This window comes from Pipra filicauda, unplaced genomic scaffold (assembly GCF_003945595.2).
Source record: "Pipra filicauda isolate LSUMZ 115617 unplaced genomic scaffold, ASM394559v2 scaffold147_size4022426_pilon, whole genome shotgun sequence".
Taxonomy (NCBI): Eukaryota; Metazoa; Chordata; class Aves; order Passeriformes; family Pipridae; genus Pipra; species Pipra filicauda.
Window position 1 is genome coordinate 156,143 of NW_024103962.1, and position 24,016 is coordinate 180,158.

Below are 24,016 nucleotides of genomic sequence, written 5' to 3' on the forward strand. Positions count from 1 at the left end.
ATGAGGCATATGTATCTGAGGGAGATCATGCAGACATGCCATTCAGAGTGGAGAAGATGAAAAATATCACACTCCTTGATTTAGAAATTGTAACTGAGATGTGTGAAGATGACTGAGATAAGCACTTCATAATAAAAGAAACCTCCCTCTTCTTAATTTGCAGGTTGCCTGAGGCCATTGGTTCTTCCTCATAGTTACATTAACATATCTGAGTTCGAGGCCTCCTTCCCTGTAGGAACAGTGGTGTATTACCAGTGCTTTCCTGGATATAAACTAGAAGGGACAGAGATCCTTGAGTGCATGTATAACCTTATCTGGTCAGATAGCCCACCTAGGTGCCTTGATGTGGAAGGTAAATGTCTTCTTGTTTGTTTATGTTTCAATTTTGCAAAACCTGCATGCTCTATATGATTTTAACTCAGGGCTCTAACCACAGTTCCACGATATGTGATGTTCCCACTGGCTGTGCAGAGCCTATCTGGTTTTCGTTGCGCGCAGCCTCCCTGTGGTTCACGGCACCATCAGCTCTCGGTGTTCCCTAAGAAATGCTTGTTCTCTCAGAGTCCGAAGTGCAAGAGGGAAAGCTCCTCATGATGATTGCTTTGCCCTTAAAATGTAAATTCTTTGCTGCCTTTCTAATCAAAGTACTGAAGAAGTTAGGGAATTCACATTCCTGTGCAGATGGTCAGAGTTCCTGTACATATGGATATATTTCCATGATAAACTGAAAAATACTCCATAGATACTCTTAGTTTGGGCTGTGCCAACTGCAAACATTATTCAGTGCTACACGATGCTGCACACTTCAACATTTGTTGTCTCTCATAGTAGTTAACCTTAAAGAAGGATTGGCAACTAAAATGACTGAGCTAATTTATTGATTAGGAACATAAAAACCATTCAGTGTGAAACAGAGGTAAATTGTACCAAGCCAAATGGAATAATCTGTGACTAAACCTGCACTGCTGGAATGGAGGATATTGTAGTGCATTTATATTTGCATCCCATACATTTAGAACAGAGATACCGAATCGATTGCTCTATACATTGTCAAAACTGCGTGAACTACCCTCCTCCATCTTCATACCACGTCTTGAATGAAACATCCTAGGGAGTCATCAGAATCCAAATACATCCTTTGCATTTCATTCCTGTTAAAGAACTACGTTTTTGTTCTATTTCAAGCCTGTAGGAGGCTATCTATATGTAGAATTTAGCTAAAAGCAATTATAGGATTTCATATGTGATGCTTATGTCACTGAACTAAATGCTAAGCATTCTGGAAGTGCAAAAATTTGCCAAAAGCTTCAACAAAGTGATACACTGCACAAAAATAATTAAATGATCCTTATTTTTAACTTACAATTCAAGTTCCAAAATACAAAAATGCCTTTGCAATTTTGGAATGACAAAACAAGATGGGTTTTTCTATTTATTTAACACACCATAAAAGATTAATCCGCAATCAGCTCTATGTAAGATTTTTTTTGGAAGGCTTGTCTGCTGTTGTGTATAGCGTGGAAAATACATTAAAAAATCAGAAGGGCCCTGTTAGGCTTAATCCAAACAATAAAACTGATTTGATAAAAATTTCAGTTCTTCAGTTAGGAAGGTAAGAGTATTAAAATACAGAAACTCAAGTGTTATGAAGCAGAAAAAGTTCTGTCTTACCCTCACTTAATACAGGTAAGCATTCCACCTCCTACCAAAATACCAAAGAAAACTCATGTCCTCACTGTTTATTGCTTGTATTATGAAGTCATGAGAGAATCTTTTTCTTGATAATTAAAAACATGAGACAAGAACTGCTGCCCTAACAAGTTTACATTTTAAATAACATGTCAAAAGTCATCATCCCCACTCAACTGTGATGATCTGTGATTGAGGGATCGGTGTGTGCCAGACACTGGGCCAAGGCCATCTAGGATGCCTCCTGAGTTTTGCTTTTGGTTCAGCCTCCCTTTTAATCACTTTCTTATGGCTGTCTTTAAATGTCAAAACTTTCCACGGTGATTCCTTGTTGGCATCCCATCAGTGCGTGTGTTGAGTGAACCACAGGAGACCAAAGTCTAGAGCATAATACTTGCAAGAGCTGGTTCTGCTCAGCTTTGGTGCAGAATAGAAAGCAGCATCACTGAAAGGTCACCCCTGACAACTCCCTTTGTGAACTCTTCTGTAGGGCTGCTTCAGAAGGTATGTAGCGAATTTCAAAATTAAATCCAGATAGGGTAAATCAACTTGAGATGTTTTTTCAAGGGATTTATGAAAGGAGTGCTAGTCTCCAGGAATCTTGTTACAGTCCACTACTCTTAATTAGTGGACCAGACTCCTTCCCTGCATATTTTTTATTCTGCACCTTGCATTCCGATATCAAGCTCATTTTTCAGCATTCCTTTTATGTGTGCAGTGTAATCTCGCCAAGCAGTATTTTTCACAGAGGAAATCTGCAAATAACAAATTAATTCCATTTATTTCTTTCCATGTTCAATTAAAAATGTATTGTAATGACATTTCCTGCTCAGTATTTTAATATGGTAATGATTAAAAGCAAATGACTGTTAGGAAGCTATTGCTAACCATTTTAGAACTTTTATTCTCCTATAAGCAATGCTGCTTACAGCTTTCTCATTCAGACATATGTTCTTGAAGTGTCTACAGAAGGGATTTCTTAAATTTGTGTGTAGTAACAAAAAATACTATATGTCAATCTTGTGAATTTTTCCCTCTTTGTTAGCCCACATAAATTCTGAATGAAGGGTTTGTAGCTCCATTTGAATGAACCAGGGACCACCCAGCTCCTATCATACAGCAGGCTCTCTAATGCTTTCCAGTCTTATCCTCGATATTGCCAAGCACGGATCTTTCACCAGCTCCGTGGTGAGAGAAGAAGGGAAGAAGATTTTTTTTCCGATCAATAAAATCAGTGTTGCTTCAGTCACAGCAGTGCACAGACACTGTGTCACCCGGTACTGAAGTGCAGCCAACAGTGCAGAGCTGTGCACTGGCTGCTCAGAAACAGCTGTTTGCATCCAACCAGGGCGGTGGTTATGGCTCAGGCAAATAAGGATGCCTTTGGCTCACATTGCCAAGTATTTGCTGGTACCTTTAAATGCTTGTACCTTTGCCAAATTTAAAACATTTGGATTGGTTTTCGAGTGTCTGCCTCAAGCAGAGTCGTTTGGGAGACTTCAGTTGAAACGGTTCAGCTGTAGCAGAGAATGATGGTAAAGGAAACGGTGCTGTTTTACCAGAGCAAGAAAATTTTGCAGTCATTTAGAGAACAAGATGAAGCATCTTAACACTGAATTTTCTTCTTCTTTAACCTCCTTAATTTCCTCTCTTTCTAGTGGAATTCCATAATTATGCATAAACTTTTTAAACTTTCTTTTGTACTGAAACTCAGTAGATGCTTCCAAGAATTATAAAAATCAAAGGAAAATAGTTTTGGGTTTTTCTTTATTTATATGATTTTTAAATTACCAATTTGGGGCTAATCATCCATCTGGAGAAATTGATGTAAGTTAATTATTGCCTTCTGTAAAATCTGATATGCAAAACATGGGTGCAAAATTAATGGAATTGAAGAATACCACATGGGGTATAAACATGAATTGTAAAATAAATCAAATGGCTTACAAAAACATTGGAGGAGAGCAAACACTTGAAAACATACTTGCATGGAACTTGGTCAAATGAAAAAAGGAAGTGTTTTTAATATGATACTTTAAAGTGCATAAAGATATTACTTGGGATTTGGAGAAATTAAAAAACCAACAACAACAAAAAAAACCCAAAACAAACAAACAAAAAAAAACCACAAACCAAAAAAACACAAACAACCCTTGGCCGTGAGTACTTTGGGAACATGATCTGCATATGATTACACACTTTGCCATCTGGACTCTGTATTTTAATTTTTCATGCCCTTTGGAAGACTTCCAAGAAGATGTAAAGAATATTTCTTATAAAAAACTGGGTGGGAAACAGGCAAAGAGAAGAAAGGTTGGAAGAATTTTATTATAATGCTAGAAAATAAAGAAGTTGTATGGATAGTGTCATTGGGAATTCCTTGCTTTGTATTTAAGAGTAAAAGGGAAAACAGGTTGATTCAATTTGCAAACAATGGACATGATCCTGTTATGTGGAATGTCTTGTTTCAGCATCATCCCAGCTGAGCAGATAAGCCAGTCCTGCAGGAAATCAAATATATTGCAATATCAAAACTTCTTTCTACGTGCTGGGACCAACAGATTCTCTAGCTGAGGTTAAACTTGAAAGAATGTAAAATAGAAAATATTTCAAATTTTTGTAGGTAGATTCAAAATTAAAATGAAACAAACCTGAGTAATAGACATCAAAGGGGAGAAACAATGAATAGAAGAGAGGAAAAATAGAGAAGAAAACTGAAGGCATTGCAGAAGTCTAGAATATAAAATTTCTGGAAAATAAAATGCCCTCATTGTGAGGGGAGATGAAAAGATACAATGCTAAGCAACCACAAATTACAGAAAGGATTCTGAAAATTATAGAAACTATGGAAGAAAGATAGGAGAAGGAAGGTATTTAGAAGATTTCACAACAAAGCCAGAAAAAGGTCAAGGGAATCCAAAACCCCTCTACCTGGAGCACCAGGAAATTTCTGGAGAATAAAAGGGGGTTAGTCATGTGAAAATGAAAAAAAAACAAAGTATGCTACAAATAAAATAAATGTTCTGGAAAAACAGGTAAGAATACAGAACAATTAAAAATTTTACTTCTCATAAACTTGTGGACAGACATTCATAGAGAGGGGCTGATAATTCTGACTTAGAACCTAGAAAGTAAAGAGCATGAAAGAAGAGGGTGATATTGCCAATGAAATGCTGTAGCCCCTTAATTGTTCAAAACAAAGTAGCTGAAACTTTGTAACCAATTATACACAGGACAGTTTGAAGGAAAGCTTCAAAAATCTTCATTCTAACAGTGTTAATGCCATAAAGAGTGATCGACACTGAGCTGTATGTTTGATAAACTAGACCCCTAAATTCTTTTAAATTCTTGATGGAACATAAAGCTACACACTGAGGGAAAAAGATAGAAGTCATCCTGTAATCAGTTATGTTCAGGAGACAGAATAAAGTAAGCAGTCCTAAGCTTGTGATATTGTACATTGGTACAAATGAATTTCTCTCTGTGTTTCTTTGTTGACATTGAGAAGGCTTTAGATAAAGTCTGACATGACAGACTGATGTGTATCCTGATAATGTTGATGCAGCAGATCTCCAGCAGATAAAAGTCCTGTAAAGGGAGCAGAGGGCAGCAATACAAGTAAGTTATGAAACACTATGGTATTAAGAAATTAAGTGAGGTAGATACCAGGATTCTGTTTTATGTTTACACCTACTTAGCTTGAAAGGCAGGAGGAAGAATAAGTTAAATATTGCTCAATGCCAAAGAGGTCATCCATGTTAACTGAGTTAATGTTAACATGGGACGTATTGATAGCCTTGTTTTTAATAGCTCTGACTACAGTGGTGTTTCAGAATGTATTCACTGCCTACAGCAATACTTGTTGCAGCTCAGGAACTACAACCAGCAGTAAATGCTCAAACAGCAGCAGACAACAATATTTCTAAGCACCTTTACCAGGGCAGCACATTTATGTCAGTGACACCTTTAGCCTGATGCCCAAAGGATAAAACAGACTGATAGTGTTGCACCCTGGGGGTGCTTAAGTTATAGAAAGCAAGTGTGATAAAGTTTAAGAAGATAGTTTTTTTTAGAAAAAAGTCATTCAGTAATTCTTCATGTTTCTGCACTGTAGACAGTTAATTCATTTGTCACCCAGGAGTGCAGACATTCTATGTATCCAACCACCCCTGTATGAGTATGGAAGTTGAACACTTTAACTTGGAATATCTGGATTTTTGTGCTGTTGGAAAAGGCTGCACTTCATCTGTACACTTTTACTCACAGTTAAAGAGGTGTGGAAAAGAATTGAATTCAGAAGGAACATAGAGACAAGAAATAATAGACAGAGAAATCATGTTCTTCTGTGGACTTACTGCTTAGTAAATATCCAATCTCTTAACTCCAGCAGGTGTATTGCAAAGTGAAACACAAAGAAAACCAGACCACAATTTGAGACAGAATGGATACACAACAAAGTGGGCTTTTTGCAGCTCTTGTAATGAGGGATAGGGGGTTTAGAGAACAGTCTCCAAGCTGAAGACATTGTTTGAAGATAAATAGCATTATATTTCTAAGTGACTGCTCCTTTTTTGCATTGCAGAAATCTTCTTTGATCTTGGCAGGGATTGAAATAGATGCCTTCTTCACTGTTCATAGTTTTTCAAGAAAGCAACAGAACAACATCTTGTAATCTATTTCTTTTATGTCTTCTGTTTGTGCTTGATGCCCAGGACTGTCATAGTAAATCATTGTTTTACACCTGCTCTATCACCTCTTACCTTTCAGAAACTCCTTAGCATTTCCAGAATCAGCCAGACATCCCAACTTCTTTATGGAACCATAATTTCTGCCCTGAAGTTCCACATTAGCTGCCAGATGTGTGTAGTGTTTTCTCCATGGTGCTTTAAATATGCGGCAGATTATGTGGGGGAAAGCATACAAAATTTCTCCCCGAGGGCTGTTTTATAATATTGATCTTTAACTGTACCTGGTAAGACTCCTTGGAAAGGAAAAGAACACTACATTGTCTACCTTGAAATCAGGCATATCTGTGCTTTATGGACACGGTCATTAAATTTGGCAATCACGGAACATCTTCCACAAATGGAGGGAACTGTAGCTGTGGACTCTGTGCATTAGAAAGTCTGCTCGCTGTGTAGGTTTGTTCTTTCCAGAGATAAAACCCAATATTTAAAGTGTGGCAGTTTCACCAATCAGTGTAGGCAAGCACTTGAGAACTAAACATAAATCAAAGAAACTGATACTTTTCCGTGTCTTCCTAATCTTGTAAGCTGGTTTATGAACTTACAGTGCTAAAACCACTGCTGGGAATGGGACCTTGTGGTTTTCCTTTTTCCAGGTGGTACAGCTTGATTTCATCAGCTTTCAGCTAAGCCCTGGAATACAAGCTTGCCAATTGCAGCATTCCTTCTCTCCATCAAGCTTGAGGGATTCTTGCTTTATAAACAAAGAAAAAAAAGCTATTCAAAGAAGAGGGATTATAGTAACATAAAAGCACTGATATGTCCAGCTCACAGTGAGCACTTGCTTCTTTGGATATCCCTGACAGATGACTTTATCTTTCTGGTTTTCTTAGCCAGCTTCCTGACAGCTTGCTCGCTCGCTCTCCTCCATCTCCATTCTACTTCTAAGCACTTTGACCTTTTCCAGACCTGAGGTTATCCTGTGGTGTCTGTCAAACACTCAAGCCTTGACTTATTTTGAAGTTCTCTAATTTCTTCCTGCAAAATGTCTGTGTTGTCCCCAGCATCTGCTTCTCAAAATCCTTAAAAGACCATTACTGATCATTAAGTCAACCACTCATGAGAAAACAAAGAAACAAAACTAGAAGCAAGTGATGAAGAAAGCTAAAACAATCTGCTATAAATGAGACCACAGTGCTCCAAGCACTCATAGGTTAATGATGAGTATAAATATTTCTGGAATTAAAATTATGGGCCTATTGCTAAAAGAAGTCCTAGCTCTCTAACTGCAAACTTGTCATCAATTTTTTGTAGTTTAAATGAAACTGGCACTGTTAACTTCTAATTTATAAGAAAAAGATCACTTGGGGTGTGTTTCATCCCATATCTCTTGTGAAATCCATTTGAAACTAAATACTTTCCCATTGATATCAATGTTTCACAGGTTACAGTGCTGGGAATGGCAGATTTATTGAGGATGAGTGTGAATTTGGCGTGATGCTCCAGTAGGAGCTCAGCTGACTGGAACGGCAAAATGTGCTCTGTAATTTGCAACTCCAGTAACAAGGAAGTTCTGTGTACAATAAGTGATTGCAAATCACCTTCTGTTTCCATTTAGGAATCAGCTAATGTTAAATTATTATTAAAATACGTTTGAAACTACTTTTATACTGTTTCATTTAGGCTCATACAGCTGGTTTCAATGATAGCAATTCTCAGCAAGATGGTGTTTGTCAAAGCTAGACCAGAGAAGCAGTTTTTCATTAAAAACTTAATTATTCAATTCATTTCATACTTTGTAGAAGGTGAGAAGTTCTCACTGTGTGCACATTGAAAGGCCGACCTCACTACTGTAGGTGGTACAGAATTACCCAGGAATGACTGTCGAGGGGAACATCAAGCAGCCTGGAAACCTGGGGTATGTTCCTGGCTGCCGGAACATCGACTTGCTGAATGGTCAAGAAGAAATTGCTTACGTGTCAGGTGTCTTTTCAGAAGAAAATGTGTAAGTGGCATTGTGAAGGTTAAGTAATTGAGAAAGATTGAGATTGAAATGAATTTGGATAATATTGGCTAAGAATAAAATATTCTTAATAATTTTTGCTGTAGGCTTTCAAGAAATAATTTTGCTGACAACTTCGGAGTTCAAAGTAAGCATCTTCTATCTTCATTGCTTTAAGTCATGACTACTGCCAGGCTTAGTAGGAGTTACTTTATATATGAGTGCTCACTTAGTTGTTTCCACTAAACTTTCTGTTCTGTCATTACTCTTGGTGCTGTTGTTTTGCTATGGGAATGAATAATCAGAAAAGTTCCTCAAAGCATGTCTCCACTTTCAAAACACAAGTTCAGTGGCCTCCAACTTTGTTCCAGTACAGCTGTAAGATGCATGAAGTCTCCCTTCACAGTGCTGGCAGCATTTGTTATAGGAATGTATCGTTAGGATATTGTTAAGATGATGTTCATGATAAATGAAAAGATTACTCTAGTAATGCTTCCTGTTCTGCTTACTTTCCCAAAGAGTGCCATTAAAAATAAAGTCTCATTTAGCAGCTGTTCTAGAATGAGATGTTTTGACAGGGCTTATTTTAAAGCAGCTGGATTTGCTACTTCCTTTTACAAAACTCTAAATTTCTTCTTCAAACTTTCACTTGGATATGAGCAGTTGAGCCCAATAGTTTTTCTTCCATCCTACTTATAATACTGGGCAATTTAATGGGAATTTTTTTCAATTTTAGAATTAAAATATTTTTCATTTTGTACATTTGTATAAATTGAAGTCTAAGTATAGAATAGAAAAAATCTTTTTTTTTTTTTTTTAATATTCAAAGTGCAGAAGTAATTTTCTTTGCTTCCTCTTCTTCCTCTTGGCCATCCACTCCCCATTCCCCCATGCAGTTCCCTATTTGATATTGCTCTAAAAATACTAATTTTTCTCTACCAATTTTTGTATTGAGATCTTTTTGCCTAATAAATCAGTAAATTCTCTAAACAGCGCAGTGCCTTTGGGTTTAAAAATCCGCAACTAACAGCTACTCTTTTTTTGAACACCACTGATATAATTCCTTTTTTGTTTGTTGTTTTTTACAAACTCATATAAGAAACATTTTCTTTTGTGAAAGAGGCTGACACTTGTCTTCCACCAACTGAACATAACAGAAAGGTGTTATATTCCCCTCCTTACAGACTGCCTTATAATGTGTTGTTATCTGTATGTGAGAGGACAAAGAGCTTGAAACTGGGGCTCTGTACTGTGCTGTGCAGGTATGATTCATGTGCTGATAATACCTGTGGAAATGGCCAGGTCTGTCAGGTGAACTGGACAGGAATTCTTGAGGTATATGAGAGAGTGGCTTCTCGGTTGATTATTTATTTTATTCTGAAGGTCTGAAGGGCGATGACACTGAAGTAACCAGAGAACCAAGTTTTATTAGTACAGTATTCATAAAAAAACAGGAAAAGAAAGAAACATAATCTTCATCTTCTATGTTCCTGTAAAAAGAAAAAAAAGAGAATTTTCAGATCCTACATATGCAAACATGTGTTTGTAAGAAGGCAGGATATGGAAAAGGATCCTTCTGTACACCCCAGAAGCCAGCCAGTAAAGCTTCAGGTGGGCACTAGGCCACCCTAGATGGGAAGGGTCAGACCTGCTGGGATATATACAGCTGTGGTCTCATGGAGTAAATGACAACTTGAATTAAACATTAGTTGGAATGCAGTAGCCAGATGACAGTGGCCAGATTTCTGGTGATAATTAGTGTCCAGATATGTACCAGAACGACAAATGAGGGTCAGGAGAAGCTCTTGTTCTCTTCCAGTTTGTGAGCAAACCAGACAGTGTGTCCCACTCTCAGATTACTATCTGAGCAAGATATACCAGCGTTTTCCCCACACACTGACAGGAACTGGCAGGGTTTTATCTGTGTCTTTCTCATCAGGAAGTTTCATCTTAATCTATTCTCGCTCTTTGCATAATTAGCAGACATTCACGATGTGTTTGGAAGAAGTGTTATTTTTTATTAGGTGCAAGTATCTCTAGTCCTGTCCATCTCTGTGTCAAACAGAACTAGCTGGCCTTGCACTAGGGTTTTCTGCTAACCCAGATAACCAAGCAACTAATGTTCTACATGAAAGGTGAACTAGTAGCTTGAGGAAAAAAAACATAGTACACAAAAAAATCAAAGGTGAAAAATAAGCTTTTTGCTTATTCCTACTCCTTTTGTTTATGAGTAAGTGACCAGTATTTCAAGACATTTTTGCTTTTATTTTTTGGCTCATATACAAAAGCTGGGCAAAACCTGAATAATTTACCACTCGTCTACTTTGACCAAAGATTAAACCCACTCACTCGCCAATGAACTGATTGACTAGAAAAAACGGTTTTGAGCACTATGAATGTCTGTAACTCCACTGTGGTCTCTCCCCCAGGGGCTTTTAAAAGTCATGTGATGTCTTTATTCTGTGCCATCGATGTGCTAATGCCAAAAAATCTTCCCTCCCTCCTACGGTTTCAGTGTCAACATTTCAGAATTACTGCAGCATCCTTTGTGCAGAGTTTAAAAAGCTTCTTGACCACAGTGGGGAGGAAAAATTACTGGGTGAGCCCCATTTATTTCTCCAGTGCCTGGGCAGTAAGCACCCACAGCCTGTGCCACCCTCACTGTACCCTCGGTCCAAGGGATGCGGCTCTTGCCCTGCGGAGACTGTGATGGAGGGGACATGCCATGGGGCAGACCAGCCTCTGCCTTTGCTCCAAGCCAGTATGCCACACTGTTTGTAAAGCAAGGCTCAACTTCCCAGGTTTTAAGCTCTTCCTGATGGTTCTAATCCATCATTAAAATCAGAGCAGAAAGCCCACAGAGGATCTCAGAGGAGAGCCCTCAGCTCTAGCAGGTCCTAAGAGCAGGCAGGGAAGTCCACCAAATCAAATCAGGAATTCTTCCCTTCAACTTACTCGAGAACAGGACTTTTGAGCATCTAGCAAGGGATCTGTTTGCCATATAAACACAATTGCTCTTTCTTTTTGATGAACGATTCAACTTTTCAGCTGAGAATGCTGAGCTTGTTGTAAAAGTTCTTGTAAATCCCCTTACAGTCTGTGGCCAATTACTCTACAACGACAGCCTGGAGGCCTGGGATCACCTGCTGCAGAACCACCAGCAGACACAGTCTGAATTATATCCATCCCTCTGACAACATCCAGAGTTAAGGACACAGACATGTCATCTTTTAATGTTGCTCATCAGAAGATACTACTGGATTATCGGTGCTGGATGTTGTAATTAGTGCATTAAAGTCTCAAAAGCCTTATACAGTGAAGACGCTGAAAGCTATCGGTAGTAAAGATTTAATGTTGTATTTAAGAACAGTACATAGGGCTTTTTTTTTTAAGCTGTGAGAGCTTCCTGACATAGAATTCTCTTGTTTCTGTGATTATCTATTGTGCATACTGCTGTTGGCTTTGACAGTGAAAATGTACTTGTCAGACACACTTTTATTTTAATCAGTTTGTGGCTGTTTTCATTCAGTGAGTTTGATGCATTTGCCTGAAGTCCACGACCTGTAATTACCAAATATAGTTAGTGGTCATCACTGGGAATGCTAGAATTTTACCTTCCCTAGAAAACTTCAGTGGTATTAGGTTTGCCACCTGGGTCTTCCTCCATATTTGATCTGGCACATTCCTTTAGTCTGTTAACCAGTATCATACACTAGCATTCAGCATAAATAAGAGATCTGACCCTGTAAGGTGACTAGCTCTGCATAAAAAATCCTCTGTCATTGAGAGCCAAGAGTGTTCAGTGGCCCTCCAGAATTACATAATCTTTCTTTTCTGTGATCAAAACTAAGGCAGCTTGGTGGCTGTTCTTCCACTGTTCAGATGTTAAGGATCTTGGGTCTGGATGGCCACGGGAATGGAGTGAGCTGAGAAAAGGACTGAGTGCACAACTAACTGCCCAGAGCTCAAAGCAAGTTTGTTTTGGGTTATTTCTGATGTATCTCGTTTGACTTGATTTGGAAAAAGAGGCTTTGAGCCTGAGCGTTACAGATTGTACATGGGGGCCAGTTTGCCCGTGGACATTTTGAGGGATCCTGAAACTGGATGAACATAAAGTTCACAGGAGGTGGTGAGGGATACCCTGAGTGAGTTAGAATCCTGACTCTTGACAGTCCAATTGACATAAGAATGAAGCACTGTTTCATTTGAGCTCAGAGCCCTCATTTTCAAACCTGTTCCATTCCATTGTATCTGCTGGTTGCAAGTGTTTAATGCAGGAGCTGTTGGCAGGTATGACTGCTTAAAGCTCGACTCTAATTCATGACTAATGCTCAGCAGTACCATAAAAAAAGTCTGCTGGAGTTCCCAGGCAGCACCAATATACAAGCATTTCCCTTGAAATATGGATGTGTCAGTGGAAGAGGTGCCACTCCTTTTTACTACTGGGGAAGTATCCTACACAAAGAGTGATGCTCTTGTTTTCGAGTGTTATAAAATACATCTCCATTTGCAAACAGACTGACAGCTCCATATCTGGGTTGTCTCCCCAGTGTATTACTTTTAATCTGCTTGGAAATGTGTCATTCCTGAGCTGATCCATGCTGCTGGGATCACCAACTTTGAGGGATTTTTGATTCAGAAGGCTGTTTTGGATCTCAGTGATATTAAGAGGTTAGGGATGATGTAGCAGGTACATTGCTGTAGGGGAAAATTAGTTTCTCTGAGTGTTGCACTTTGTGATAAGGTGTGCTCTACTTGCTCATTGCTAGAAAGGTACTGGGCACCTACACATCTCTTGAACATGGCTGTTGCTTGGCAAAAATCAGTAGCAAAGAAACTTAAATTGCTGTCTTCTTTTGTTCTCATGCTCTAAGCACAGGTAATAAAAATATACCAGGTTTCCTTATGACAGGCCAGAATCATGGCTTTTACTGATCACTTTCTTTTTTAATAAATGAATGATCAAGACAAAAGGTGCTTTCCTACTGTTTCAATCTCACACCTTTGTCCTAGTCATAAGAAAATTGTTTTCAGTCTTGAGTTGACTTCCCAGTAAAGCATTCCTCTTTCTTGTGGGCCCAGAGACTTTGGAAAGTATGCAGAGCGTTGAGGATGTGAATTTTTATGTGAATTACTTGCTCTGATTTCAAGTTATTATTAAGCCTTGCCAGTGAAAATGCAAACAAAACCATGTCTCCAGGGGATGGGGAATAGACATTGCTGCACATTGTAATCAGCCTCTCTTGAAGATTCATTTAATATCTTGTGTATTTTTTTATGAAATGCATTATTCATGTAACAAGATTCACAGAGAGAAGCAGCTGAATTGTAATTTCTGGGAAGATTCTTCTTCCAAGAGATGTCATTTTCATTATTTAAATCAATGCAGTAGGTCTTGCCTGCATGAGGGAGGCATGAAGTGAAGGGAACAGCCTGTAGATGGGGCACTGAGCCAGTCAGCTACTGCCTCTGAAGGGAAATAAAACAAGCCATCCAGTAATTTAATCCCCTTTTGGGTCAGTACATAGCCATTTGAAACATCAATACACTTTGTAAGGTTTTTTTGCTCTGTGTTAGAAGCACTTAAGAAAACAGTAATCAACCAACACTTACACCTTGGAAAAGTTTCCTCTCTTATAAAAATACTGCTTGCAAGCTGCTCTCCCCACTGCTGTTTTCTAGAGAGTGCTCCTTCAGTTCTCCATTGAGTCCATTGGCCTGAGCATGTGAGATTACATTGCTTTTCGTTTTGGGGCCTACAATAAAAGTCCCACATATTTATATTGCAATTCTCTCTTATTGACCTAACCTTAAGTAAACCACTGTACTTAATTAACACAGGCTCAACCTCTGTTTTATTTAAGACTTCACTCCACCAGTGGTCCCACTGAGATCAGTGGGGCTTTTCAGAAATAACAAAACACAAATACCACCAGTAAAGTTTGAGCCCATCTTAATAACATTACAGTGATACAGACTGTATATGCTTAAGCAACACTAGGTGCTTGAGCATCTCTTGTAACGCTGCTGATGGCAAACTTATTTTTAAAAGTCGATATTTAGGAATTTAATTAGTGCATATAACCATTTAATTATGTTAATGAAACAAAAAATAGGATGTTACAGCTGAATTTGAGATGCGTTATAAGGAAAGTGATTCTCCTTATTTTGACTGTCTCCCTCCAACTCCCTCTTTTGTCTTCCTCTCACCCTCCTTTTCCCACAGAGGACTGGAAGTTTAGGCCTTTAAACAAGCAGGTGACATCAAAGCTTGCTGGTGTCAGTGAGAGCCAAAAGTCACCCCCTGGCATGTGTTGCTATGCAGAAGGCATGTGCATCCATCTGCTAGAGCAGATGGGCACCTGGGCTCCCTGGGCAGTTGTCTGGTACCACTGAGACAAACCTAAAACTGCAGGAAGCCTAAAGGGAGCCTGAGGTGTGCCCGGTGCGTTTTGACACACTGAAGCTACCCAGCAGTGGGTTACTGGTTTTAATTATTCAAATTAAAGACATTTAATTGATGTCTTTCTCCTTTTCTCTTTGTTTGTTTGCCTAAGTTTGTCCACTACCTCCAATGGTGAGTCATGGAGACTACATCTGCCACCCGCGGCCTTGCGAGCGTTACAACCATGGGACGGTGGTGGAGTTTTACTGTGATCCTGGTTACACCCTCACCAATGACTACAAGTACATCACCTGCCAGTACGGAGAGTGGTTCCCCTCCTACCAAGTATACTGTGTCAAAACAGGTAGGGGATTTATAGTCTTGTAATCCTAGCTTCTTGTAGTCCCTCCTTTTGGAGCAAATTTGTAGGTCTGTAATGCCTGGCGAACTTCTATTTCATGGTTAAGTGATGAACATTGATTTTAAGATGCTGTTAAATATAATACATTTTCAAGATACTGAATGATCCTAAACCATTTTGATTATTACCTCTTCAAGTGTATTTTTAAGCGTCTGGATATTTTTATATGTATGTAATCTAAAGTCATTATTGCATGTATAAAAAAAACAGTCAAGGGGAAAAAGCAAGATACAGCCCCGTGACAGCTTAATGTTAAGGTTGCTTTTGGTATATGGCATTGGGCTTATGTGTGCTTTTACAACATGCATAGAAAATATGTCTTGTCCTAACTGGCACTTCTGAGTATTGTTGAAGTATTCATACAAAATAACAATAGTAATAATCAAGCACAACTCTTGTACTGTCTTTTTGTTACAGAACAAACCTGGCCAAATACACAGGAGACCCTCCTGACTACATGGAAAATAGTGGCGTTTACTGCTACCAGCGTTTTATTAGTACTACTACTGGTTATTTTAGCCAGGATGTTCCAGACCAAATTTAAGACACATTTCCTTCCACGGTTTGTACTGTTTTCTTTTTTATTTTGAAGATTGATGGCCTTGATTCAGTTTTCACATTCAGCACTCTTTGCTGAAGAGATGGAGCAGCTCACAAGCCTTGCAGATACTTTCTTCTGCTCTGAGCAGAAGTCTCTGAATCACTGGTGTGGAAGGGCACCCCCCAAAACCTACAGTAGTCCTTTCTGCAACTAAGATAAAAGGGAAAGTTTGCCAGATTCACTTTGGGAGTAATTACAGCTCTGCTACTGAGAATTGCTGCTTCTGCATGTAAAAATAGCTGCCAATATTTTTAAATACTCATTTTCAGGTGCGGGGGAATTAATTTTTTAACTACTGTAGACTTAGTAATGTAAGTTTTAAGAAAGAATTTATCTTCTCTCTATGGACAAATTTATATTAAAAGTTTGCTTTACCTTCATTAGTATTGTTTTCATCATGATTCATAAATATCTCCCATATCTTCCTTTATTTCCATAAAATACCATGCAGCTATGAGCATTAGTTATTGATTCACATAGTACTCCTCATGAGATACATCTGGAAAAACAAAGGCAGACATGCTGAGGTTTAGGCAAAGCTAGAATTGTATCGGGGCTTAGATGTGTTTCTTATTTTCAGTCTGTTCAGTTCACTATGGACCTTGACTTCTCTCCTACACTTGATTTTTCTCATGTCTTTATTCTACCACAAGCAGAAATGAGAGCTGAAAAAGCTGTGTGTCAGTAAATATGTCCCCATGCCAATGCAGCAGAAAGGACTTTGTGTTCTTAATGTTAAATAGATGCAGATTGTATAAGCAATGTGTAAATTTATATACATATATACATATAGGTGTCAATATATACAGTGTATGGGGAGTAGTATACAAATACCTATGCATACACCTATATCACCAGGAAGATCTTTGGGATAATGGGCTGCACTATGGATAGGTCTATAGACTGTACTTATCTAACTTATTGAAATGCTTTAAGTCCTCTCTTTTTCAGATATTTTCATGTCTTAAAGGTACCTGGGACCAATTCCCTCCTGCCAGGACTATACTGTGATTTAATTGGCTACTAAACAGATACTTCAGAGTTTAACAGACCTTCCCAATTAATAGAAATGTGTTTTACTTAAAAAAGAATACAGCTTAATACTGGTTAAGGAAAGGAAGCCTCCATCCTTTGAAAGTAAGACTTGAGGGAGGCCACAAATCTGGCCACCAAAGCCCTGTCATCCAGCATTAGTCATCTCAGTGCCTGTTTACATGGGCTGTAAACACTTTTGTGCTCTAGCACACATCTTTCCAGGGGGTTCAGGCACTTTTGGCTGGTGAACTACATCTGTGATCTTATATCCATGATACCTACTGTGCACAGCACAACAAATGGTGCTCCTTATCTCTTCCAAACACCTGTTTTCCTCCCTTCTTGAAGTTCTCCTTCACATTAGTAGTTTCATTTTTCCGATTGTAAAAGATTTCACCTGTCAATCCGAAGAGAGTTTTGCAAAACCATGAAGCAAACGTTTATGCGAATGTTTACGGCCCTGTAGCTTCACTTTGCATGACTAGAAAGTGCTGGGTTTGCTGAAGTTCAGCATTTGCTCCGAGGTGCTTCTGACATGCTCCTTCTCTCTGTGATAACTCGTCTGTGTTTGACGTAGAGGCAACCAAGAGGGCTCCATGGGTGACCCTGACTTCGTGGTGGTGGATGGCGTTCCTGTCATGCTGCCCTCCTACGATGAAGCTGTAAGCAGCGGCTTGAATGCTCTGGCACCCGGATACTCAGCCACTACAGACCAGGGGCACATTTTGCAGGCAGAAGATCAGAATCCTCCCGCTTACCCTGGCCCCAGGATTACAGACATGCTGCCTAGCGAATTTGAGACCTGTGACAGTAGGTCGGGTTCCTCTGAACTGCTCCAAAGTTTGTATCCATCCTTGACGTGCCAAGCGGCAGCGCTTCCCGCTCCAGACCGAACTGACGTATCCCGTAGCACTGATGAGGAGGCTGCATCCACGAGTCCGCGGATCGATATTACAGATGGTGAGTCTTGCATAGGTGCAATAGGTGAGTCCATAAACAGGAGACATCATTTGTTTGCACTGGTGGAGCAGGAGTACACCTACCTGACTTGCTCATTCTTTCTCTATGTTTTTGTTCGCGTCTTAATTTGGACATTTTTTTTTAAATCATACAACTTCACGGTCGTAGGGCTTTGTGTCTGTGGTATGTCCTTGCTAGCTCTGGTGCATGTGATTTGAATCCCAGGCCAGAAGGTTCCTGTCCAGACCCCAGTCTCATCAACAGGGATGTCAGGAAGCACCTGTGTGCAACAGCAAAGCCAACCATCGTCTTGCCTATGCTGATCTGTTCATCTGCTCCTCAACTCCTACACTCACAAATCCCTCACATGCCATGGCTTTCACAGCAAAGAACAGGTTTTTCTCCTTGAAATAGAAAATAAATCATGTTTTCATACTGGGTCAAAATTAGCAGCCTTTATTATCAAATTCATCATGTCTGTGCACTGAGCAGAGGGTTCCTTCCGTCTGAGGCACATGCACATTAAGCCATGGATGTGGAACTCACAGCAGAAGGGGAATGTACCCACAGGACCATGTGTGAGGAGGGAGCTTGCCATGTGTTACTGCCTCCATTTAAATCGAACATGGGCATGCTCCGATACCATTTCACTGAGTTCTGATGGTGTGCTGCTCAGAATGTTAAGGAAACTAGATAGCTTTCCTTGGAGACATTTAGAAGGAGAGGCTCATATCTTTCTCTCCACAGTCACTGAGCTGAAGCCCAGGGTCCTATATTCAGTGTGGAGGAAGGTCTGGGTGGAGGAGGTGCTTCATAAGGGTTAGGATAATTTTGGTGGTATCACAAGGGGAAGAGGACAGTTAGGAGAGGAAGAAATTATGGTAATGTCAGTAAAAGTAGTCCCTGCCTACTCTGAATGCTGTTTCAGTGATTAATGTAGTAGCAAGGATGTTTGCATTTAGGTTTTTGTGGGCCTAACTTGTTTGAGAAAATCTGGGTAGTTTTAGTAATAATTTTCATATGGGTGTCAGAGCATGAGCGGTCTAGAATTCGCAATACCACATGTCTTGTTCAGATATTTGCAACGTCCGTTTCTGTTTTCGTAGAATTGCTAACAATAATACTCTGCAAAAGAATAAAGGGAAAATACAGTCATTGCTATTTCTTTGTTTCCCCTAGAGATTCCTTTGATGGAAGAAGACCCTTAGCCTGCACTGAGTTGTGTCTTCGTCACATTGCACTGTTGGGTGACATGAAATCATGAGGATTTAGAGACAGAAAAGACTATCTGTGGATTTGGGGAGGGTGTTTTCCTACTTATCAATCTTCCACGTGATGGTGTCACCAGATTGGGTGTATGTCTTAATCCACAGCAGGGATAACAGCATCAGCATTTGGAACAGCAGCAGTTTTATGAATGAATCCTGGGGATTTGATGAGAGCAGATGTAGAAAAAGAACTGTGGCTTTTTAGAAATGAAATGTATATCTGCATCGCAGAAAGTCATATGGTTCTGTAAGAAATGCTATTGGATTTTGATACTAACTGCCTCACAAAAGCATGTCAAAATATGTAAATTTGCTTATAAAGACTGCTTTAAATGATGAATGGACCTCTAGTTTATGAAGAATCCTTGCAAGTTTAAAAAAATACCGGTACTGAAACACACACACACAAAAAAAGAGGAAAGATCCTCTTTGGGTTTCCTATGATAACCAGGAAGCTTTTGATTTAGCTGTTGGTGGTTTTGGTTCAGACCATGTCTGCAGAAAATATAACAGAAATGATGGGATTCATATATACTTTGATGTATGATAGCAATTATATATTAAAATATATATATATTTAAAAACTCTTAAAGAGAAAGAAAAGGAAAGACTCCCAGGTCACACAATGATCTGGAGATTTTTTTTTAAAGGTAAGGCAGAATTTATATCATAGACAATATTCAAGGTAAAAGATCAATATTTGTATTTATGCAAGACTTCTGTAACTACATTGCATTTGATAAATCCTGCTATAAAATGAGAGATCTAGAACACGTTAAAAATATGAACCATGTGCTTAAGAAATGTTGAACCACCCTGCTTCAACCTTTCTTAAGCTCTTAAATGTGTATATATATATATATATATACACACACTCTGGAGTAATCTACAGTCATAGCCCAGAGCACTGCCTTGTCCCTGTACGTTGTGGTAGTATTCTGAGCCATTATTGTAGAATACTTAAAAAAACATGATAATAAAGTTCAGTTTTGGTTCTTTTGACTTACTGGACTGTTGTGACGTTGGCCTTTTTTTTGCTTTTTTTCCCTTCCTCACTTCTTTTACCAGCTCCTACCCGAAGGCTGAGAAGGCAGCAAAACGCCTGCTCTGGTGCATTTTCAGCTTTATATCCCTCATCCAGCTGCAAATGGAGAGAGTGGTTTTGGTTAAGCAGAGCACACGAAATGGGTGCAGCAAGGGCACAGCTTCTGTAGGTGCTACACGGCTTTTCTCTCCTCTGCATGCTGTGCCAAGCATTGTGCTAAAGCCTGTATGGTTCACCCTTTTGGTGCTACAGGCTATTCGTTCTTTTTCAGGAAAATTCCTGGCTGTTTCATACACTTACTGAAATCCAAGCAGATTTCCTCGTCTTATTTTTGGTATTGAGCGAATGAAACATATGTTGAACTGGCGGTGTTTGAAGGAATAACTCGCTGTATGTTAATGACAGAGATTGCCATCATGTGGGCTAATCCAAACCAAAGGGAAAAATAAGACTGAGTTCTGATTTTATGTACAAAGTAAATTAATAATATCTCTATTGCCCTAAATAGAGGATCACTACAAGTTGCTCCGTTATTTTTTTATGATTGTTTAATGATTTCTTTGTATTGTGGTAACATCTAGTGGCCTCTCTCATGAGTCAGGCTAGTAGAATTATAGATGTGCTGCAACCATTCAAGAAAGTGTTTAGTAGCAGCCTGTCAGCAATTGCATATTTCCGCAAGAAGCAGAAGGAGACAAAAAAACTGTATGGTGCAGAAGCAATTATTAGAATAATGCCAATTATTCTATGGTAAGATGGATGAGAACATAGTAATTGGTATTGCAGAGTATAAGACATACTCTGCATTATCCTCTATTCCTGCTTACACAAGACTTGCAGTTTTTTCTGCTGAATTGTCTCAATTGCAACTGCATCTTCAGATTGATCCCAGAGACACATCTATCAGGTCTTAGTACTATTTTAGCTACCCCTTCCTGTTTAGTCCCCATGCTTTCCAGAGGTGTTTGCATGACCAACTGATGTTCAGGATTGTCACTCCAGCAAATAAGACGGGAGTGCTGTGATACCAACCTTGAATTGAAGCACGTCTCAAGCCTACAGTCAGTTAAGTGATTTCTGTTTCATAATGTCATTGAAAAGTATTGAATTTGCTTTAGATGCCTTATAAAATATTATGAAACCTGTCTTTGCAAGTCTTTTAACAGCTTGTGAAATTTCATTCCTTATTAAATTTTTGGACTTCCATTTATTAATTTCTCTTATGAAGGCTTCTGATTAATGTTTGGAGCTCTGTGGTTTTACGGATTTACACTGCTGTATGTATTGCACTGCAGTCATTTTGTTAAAGGAGCCAGACATGGTAACTTAAGAAATGTAAATTTATGACTTATTAGACCATTTGTATTTTAAAAAGTGCAGAACTGCAAATACTCTAGAAAACATGGATGTATTAATATTGTCTGATAGCCCTTTGATAGCACTGTACTAAATACAGATTTTAAAGGTAATAGAGTTTTTACCATTTTTTGCTTCTGATGTATAAGACTTCCAGAAAGGGTGTTTTGGGGGAATTACTTGTGTGGTTGAGTTTGGGAGTTTTACATGCTTGAGTATTTGGGGAAAACAGAGGACTGATTCTGATGTTATTTTTTTTTCACATAGGGCTTGAATTCTCATGGGAGGACTGCCCACACCTGAATCTGCACCCGTGCCCCCACCCACAAGCTGATGTCCTGGGCTAAGGGCTGCCCCCAGGTGCCCTCCCAGCCTTTGCAGCAACCTGACCACCCTGCCAGCCTGGAAAACTCTGCAACTCCCTGGCCTAAACCTCAGGTCAACCTCGAGCTCTCCCTGAACCCTCAGCAGCCAAACCTTCAGGAGGGAGGATCCTTTTAGGGCCTTGAGAGACTACAGAGCTGGTAAGATCATGATGGTATGTTTGCCATGTAAATGAAACTAGATGGGAGGATGAGCACATCTTATGCAGATTAAGCTGTTTTCCCTTGAGCTATCTGGATGTGAATTAAAGCAGGCCCAGGAAAACCCTTGTTGGTGAGGGGAGAAGCAGCATGTTAGTGAGGATGGACAACCTGTGTGCCTTCGGCAGTGAGGGGAAAGGGTACGTGCTGACAACTTCAGGAAAATAAAACAAGAACTGGCTTCACCCTGCCAATATTTCTAAAAATGAAAAAGAGTGGAGGAGAAGTGTGTCAGCCTTCAACACTGACTTATGAACGAGGGCTTGACCTGCGGAGTGCTGGATGAAGGGTGGAGGTCCAAGGTCTCTCAGGAGCTCTGCAGGGAGTGAATCATAACCTGAGCATGAGTCAACAGGACCTGGCTGTTGTGAAAATGTTAAATGTCAATATGAGAATGTTTACACAGAACTGTAACTTATCAAATGCATGAAGCAATCCTTCAGCTGCACTCAGCACTAGCAGGGCCTCAGCTAGAGCAGTGTGTCAAATGTTGAGCAATTTTTTTTCCTCTTCAAGGAAAATGTAGAGTAGCTGGAGGGCAGCCAAGAAGAGAGAACTGGAAGAGCCTGGCCTGTCCTCACAGATCATGTGTTCAGTGTGAACAACAGAAGGGAACACAGAAATTTGGTATTCTGTAATAAGCATATTCTGCGAAGAAGAAGGAATTTATCCATATAAGTAGGACAAGAATAATAGGCTTAACAGAAGCTTGAGAGAATTAGGTTAGATATTAGGAAAAACATTCTAGTCACAGGGATGGTTACAAGGAGGGAGAGTTGGTCTGAGGAATCTGTAAAAAAACCTCTGAGAGATTTTTTTAAGACTTTTCTAAATAAATACAGGCCAAGAAAACACTGGGGTGAAATGTACTGTGTGAGTTCTGGGGTCCCTTCCCATTCTGTTTCTGCATGATTCCCAGCTTGTGAGAACTAAACTTGACTGATGTACAGTTTTGCCCACAGACTAATTCCAAACTGATGGTACTGAGCAAACTGGTCAGTGCTCATCAGAATCACAGCCAGAAATACCCTCTATTCCATCAACAGAGGCTTTTGTGTAATGTGAGCTGAACTCCAGTAAAATCCTGTGAATTAAACCCTGTTGCGTTAGTGACATTGATTTCAGAATTCTGTTCTGTGACAAATCCAAACTTGGGATTTTCTGGTCTTCATGTCTATCTTAGGCAGCCCTTCTAATACTCGCTGCACATTAGGTGAAGTAAATCCTCTCTTGGTAATTATCTGAAGACACCTATTGAGTTCAATGAGAAGCAGCAGCTCAGGCAGTGGAGCGCAGAGACCATTGTCATGTTTGTGCAAAACTTGCTTCACGTGCCCCAGAAGCTGTTTGTTCCTCCCTGTGCTGCGCTGCAGATGGTAGCACAGCTTAGCACATCAGCTGTCAGAGAAGGAGTAGGACAGATGAGAGAAGCACATCTCAAGCTCCTGTTCTGGATCTCCCATGGATGCCGAGGGAGGACTCAGGGGCAGAAGGAATTAGAAAGCAAGCAAACATCTGCCCCAAACCCAGGGAGATGTGCCATTGTCAAGGGCACGTCCAGTCCCCTTGACACGGTTCCCAAAGGAATTGCAGCATACTGGAGAGGAGGCAGGGAATATGGTGGAGGGAAGACAGGCCCTGCTTTGCCTGTCACTCTCTGATGCCAGGGTGTGCAGCCAGAATAGACAGACAAATCCTTCTCTCCCCAAATAATGTATATAATTTACTTAATGCATTATATATTTCTCTCCTCACTACCATTATATAGTAGCCTACAGTCCATTCTTTCAGCCCGACATTTTCCAGGACAGGAAGAAAGGTTATTTAACAATAACAGAAAGGGCATTAGCCTGAGATTGAATTATTTCCTGTTCAGGCGTCAGAGCAAACTTCTAATAATTCTCATAGACCCCATACAGATGGGATTCTTGAGGCACCTTTCCTCAGCAAGGCAAAGGGACTATCCTGCAGGCCAGAGGAAGCTG

General features: G+C 39.7%; 2 protein-coding genes across 4 annotated transcripts in view; both read left to right on the forward strand.

Annotated features, from left to right (window-relative positions):
- SUSD4 (sushi domain containing 4) overlaps positions 1-20,048 on the forward strand; it is a 32,213-nt gene extending 12,165 nt beyond the window's left edge. The window contains exons 4-8 of the mRNA XM_027721285.2: positions 164-352; positions 14,934-15,125; positions 15,600-15,744; positions 17,396-17,778; positions 18,958-20,048. Of these exons, the coding sequence (XP_027577086.1) occupies positions 164-352; positions 14,934-15,125; positions 15,600-15,744; positions 17,396-17,778; positions 18,958-18,986 (938 nt within the window). The 3' untranslated portion in view covers positions 18,987-20,048. The remainder of the gene's footprint in view (positions 1-163; positions 353-14,933; positions 15,126-15,599; positions 15,745-17,395; positions 17,779-18,957) is intronic.
- A 100-nt stretch (positions 20,049-20,148) lies between these two features.
- The window catches only part of TLR5 (toll like receptor 5), a 32,139-nt gene continuing 28,271 nt past the window's right edge, over positions 20,149-24,016 (forward strand). The window contains exons 1-2 of one of the 3 annotated variants that reach the window (XM_027721280.2): positions 20,149-20,260; positions 21,715-21,971. The gene's annotated coding sequence lies outside the window, so the exon portion shown is untranslated. Of the gene's footprint in view, positions 21,972-24,016 lie in introns of all 3 variants that reach the window. The other 2 variants (XM_027721279.2, XM_039378782.1) reach the window with 2 other exon arrangements.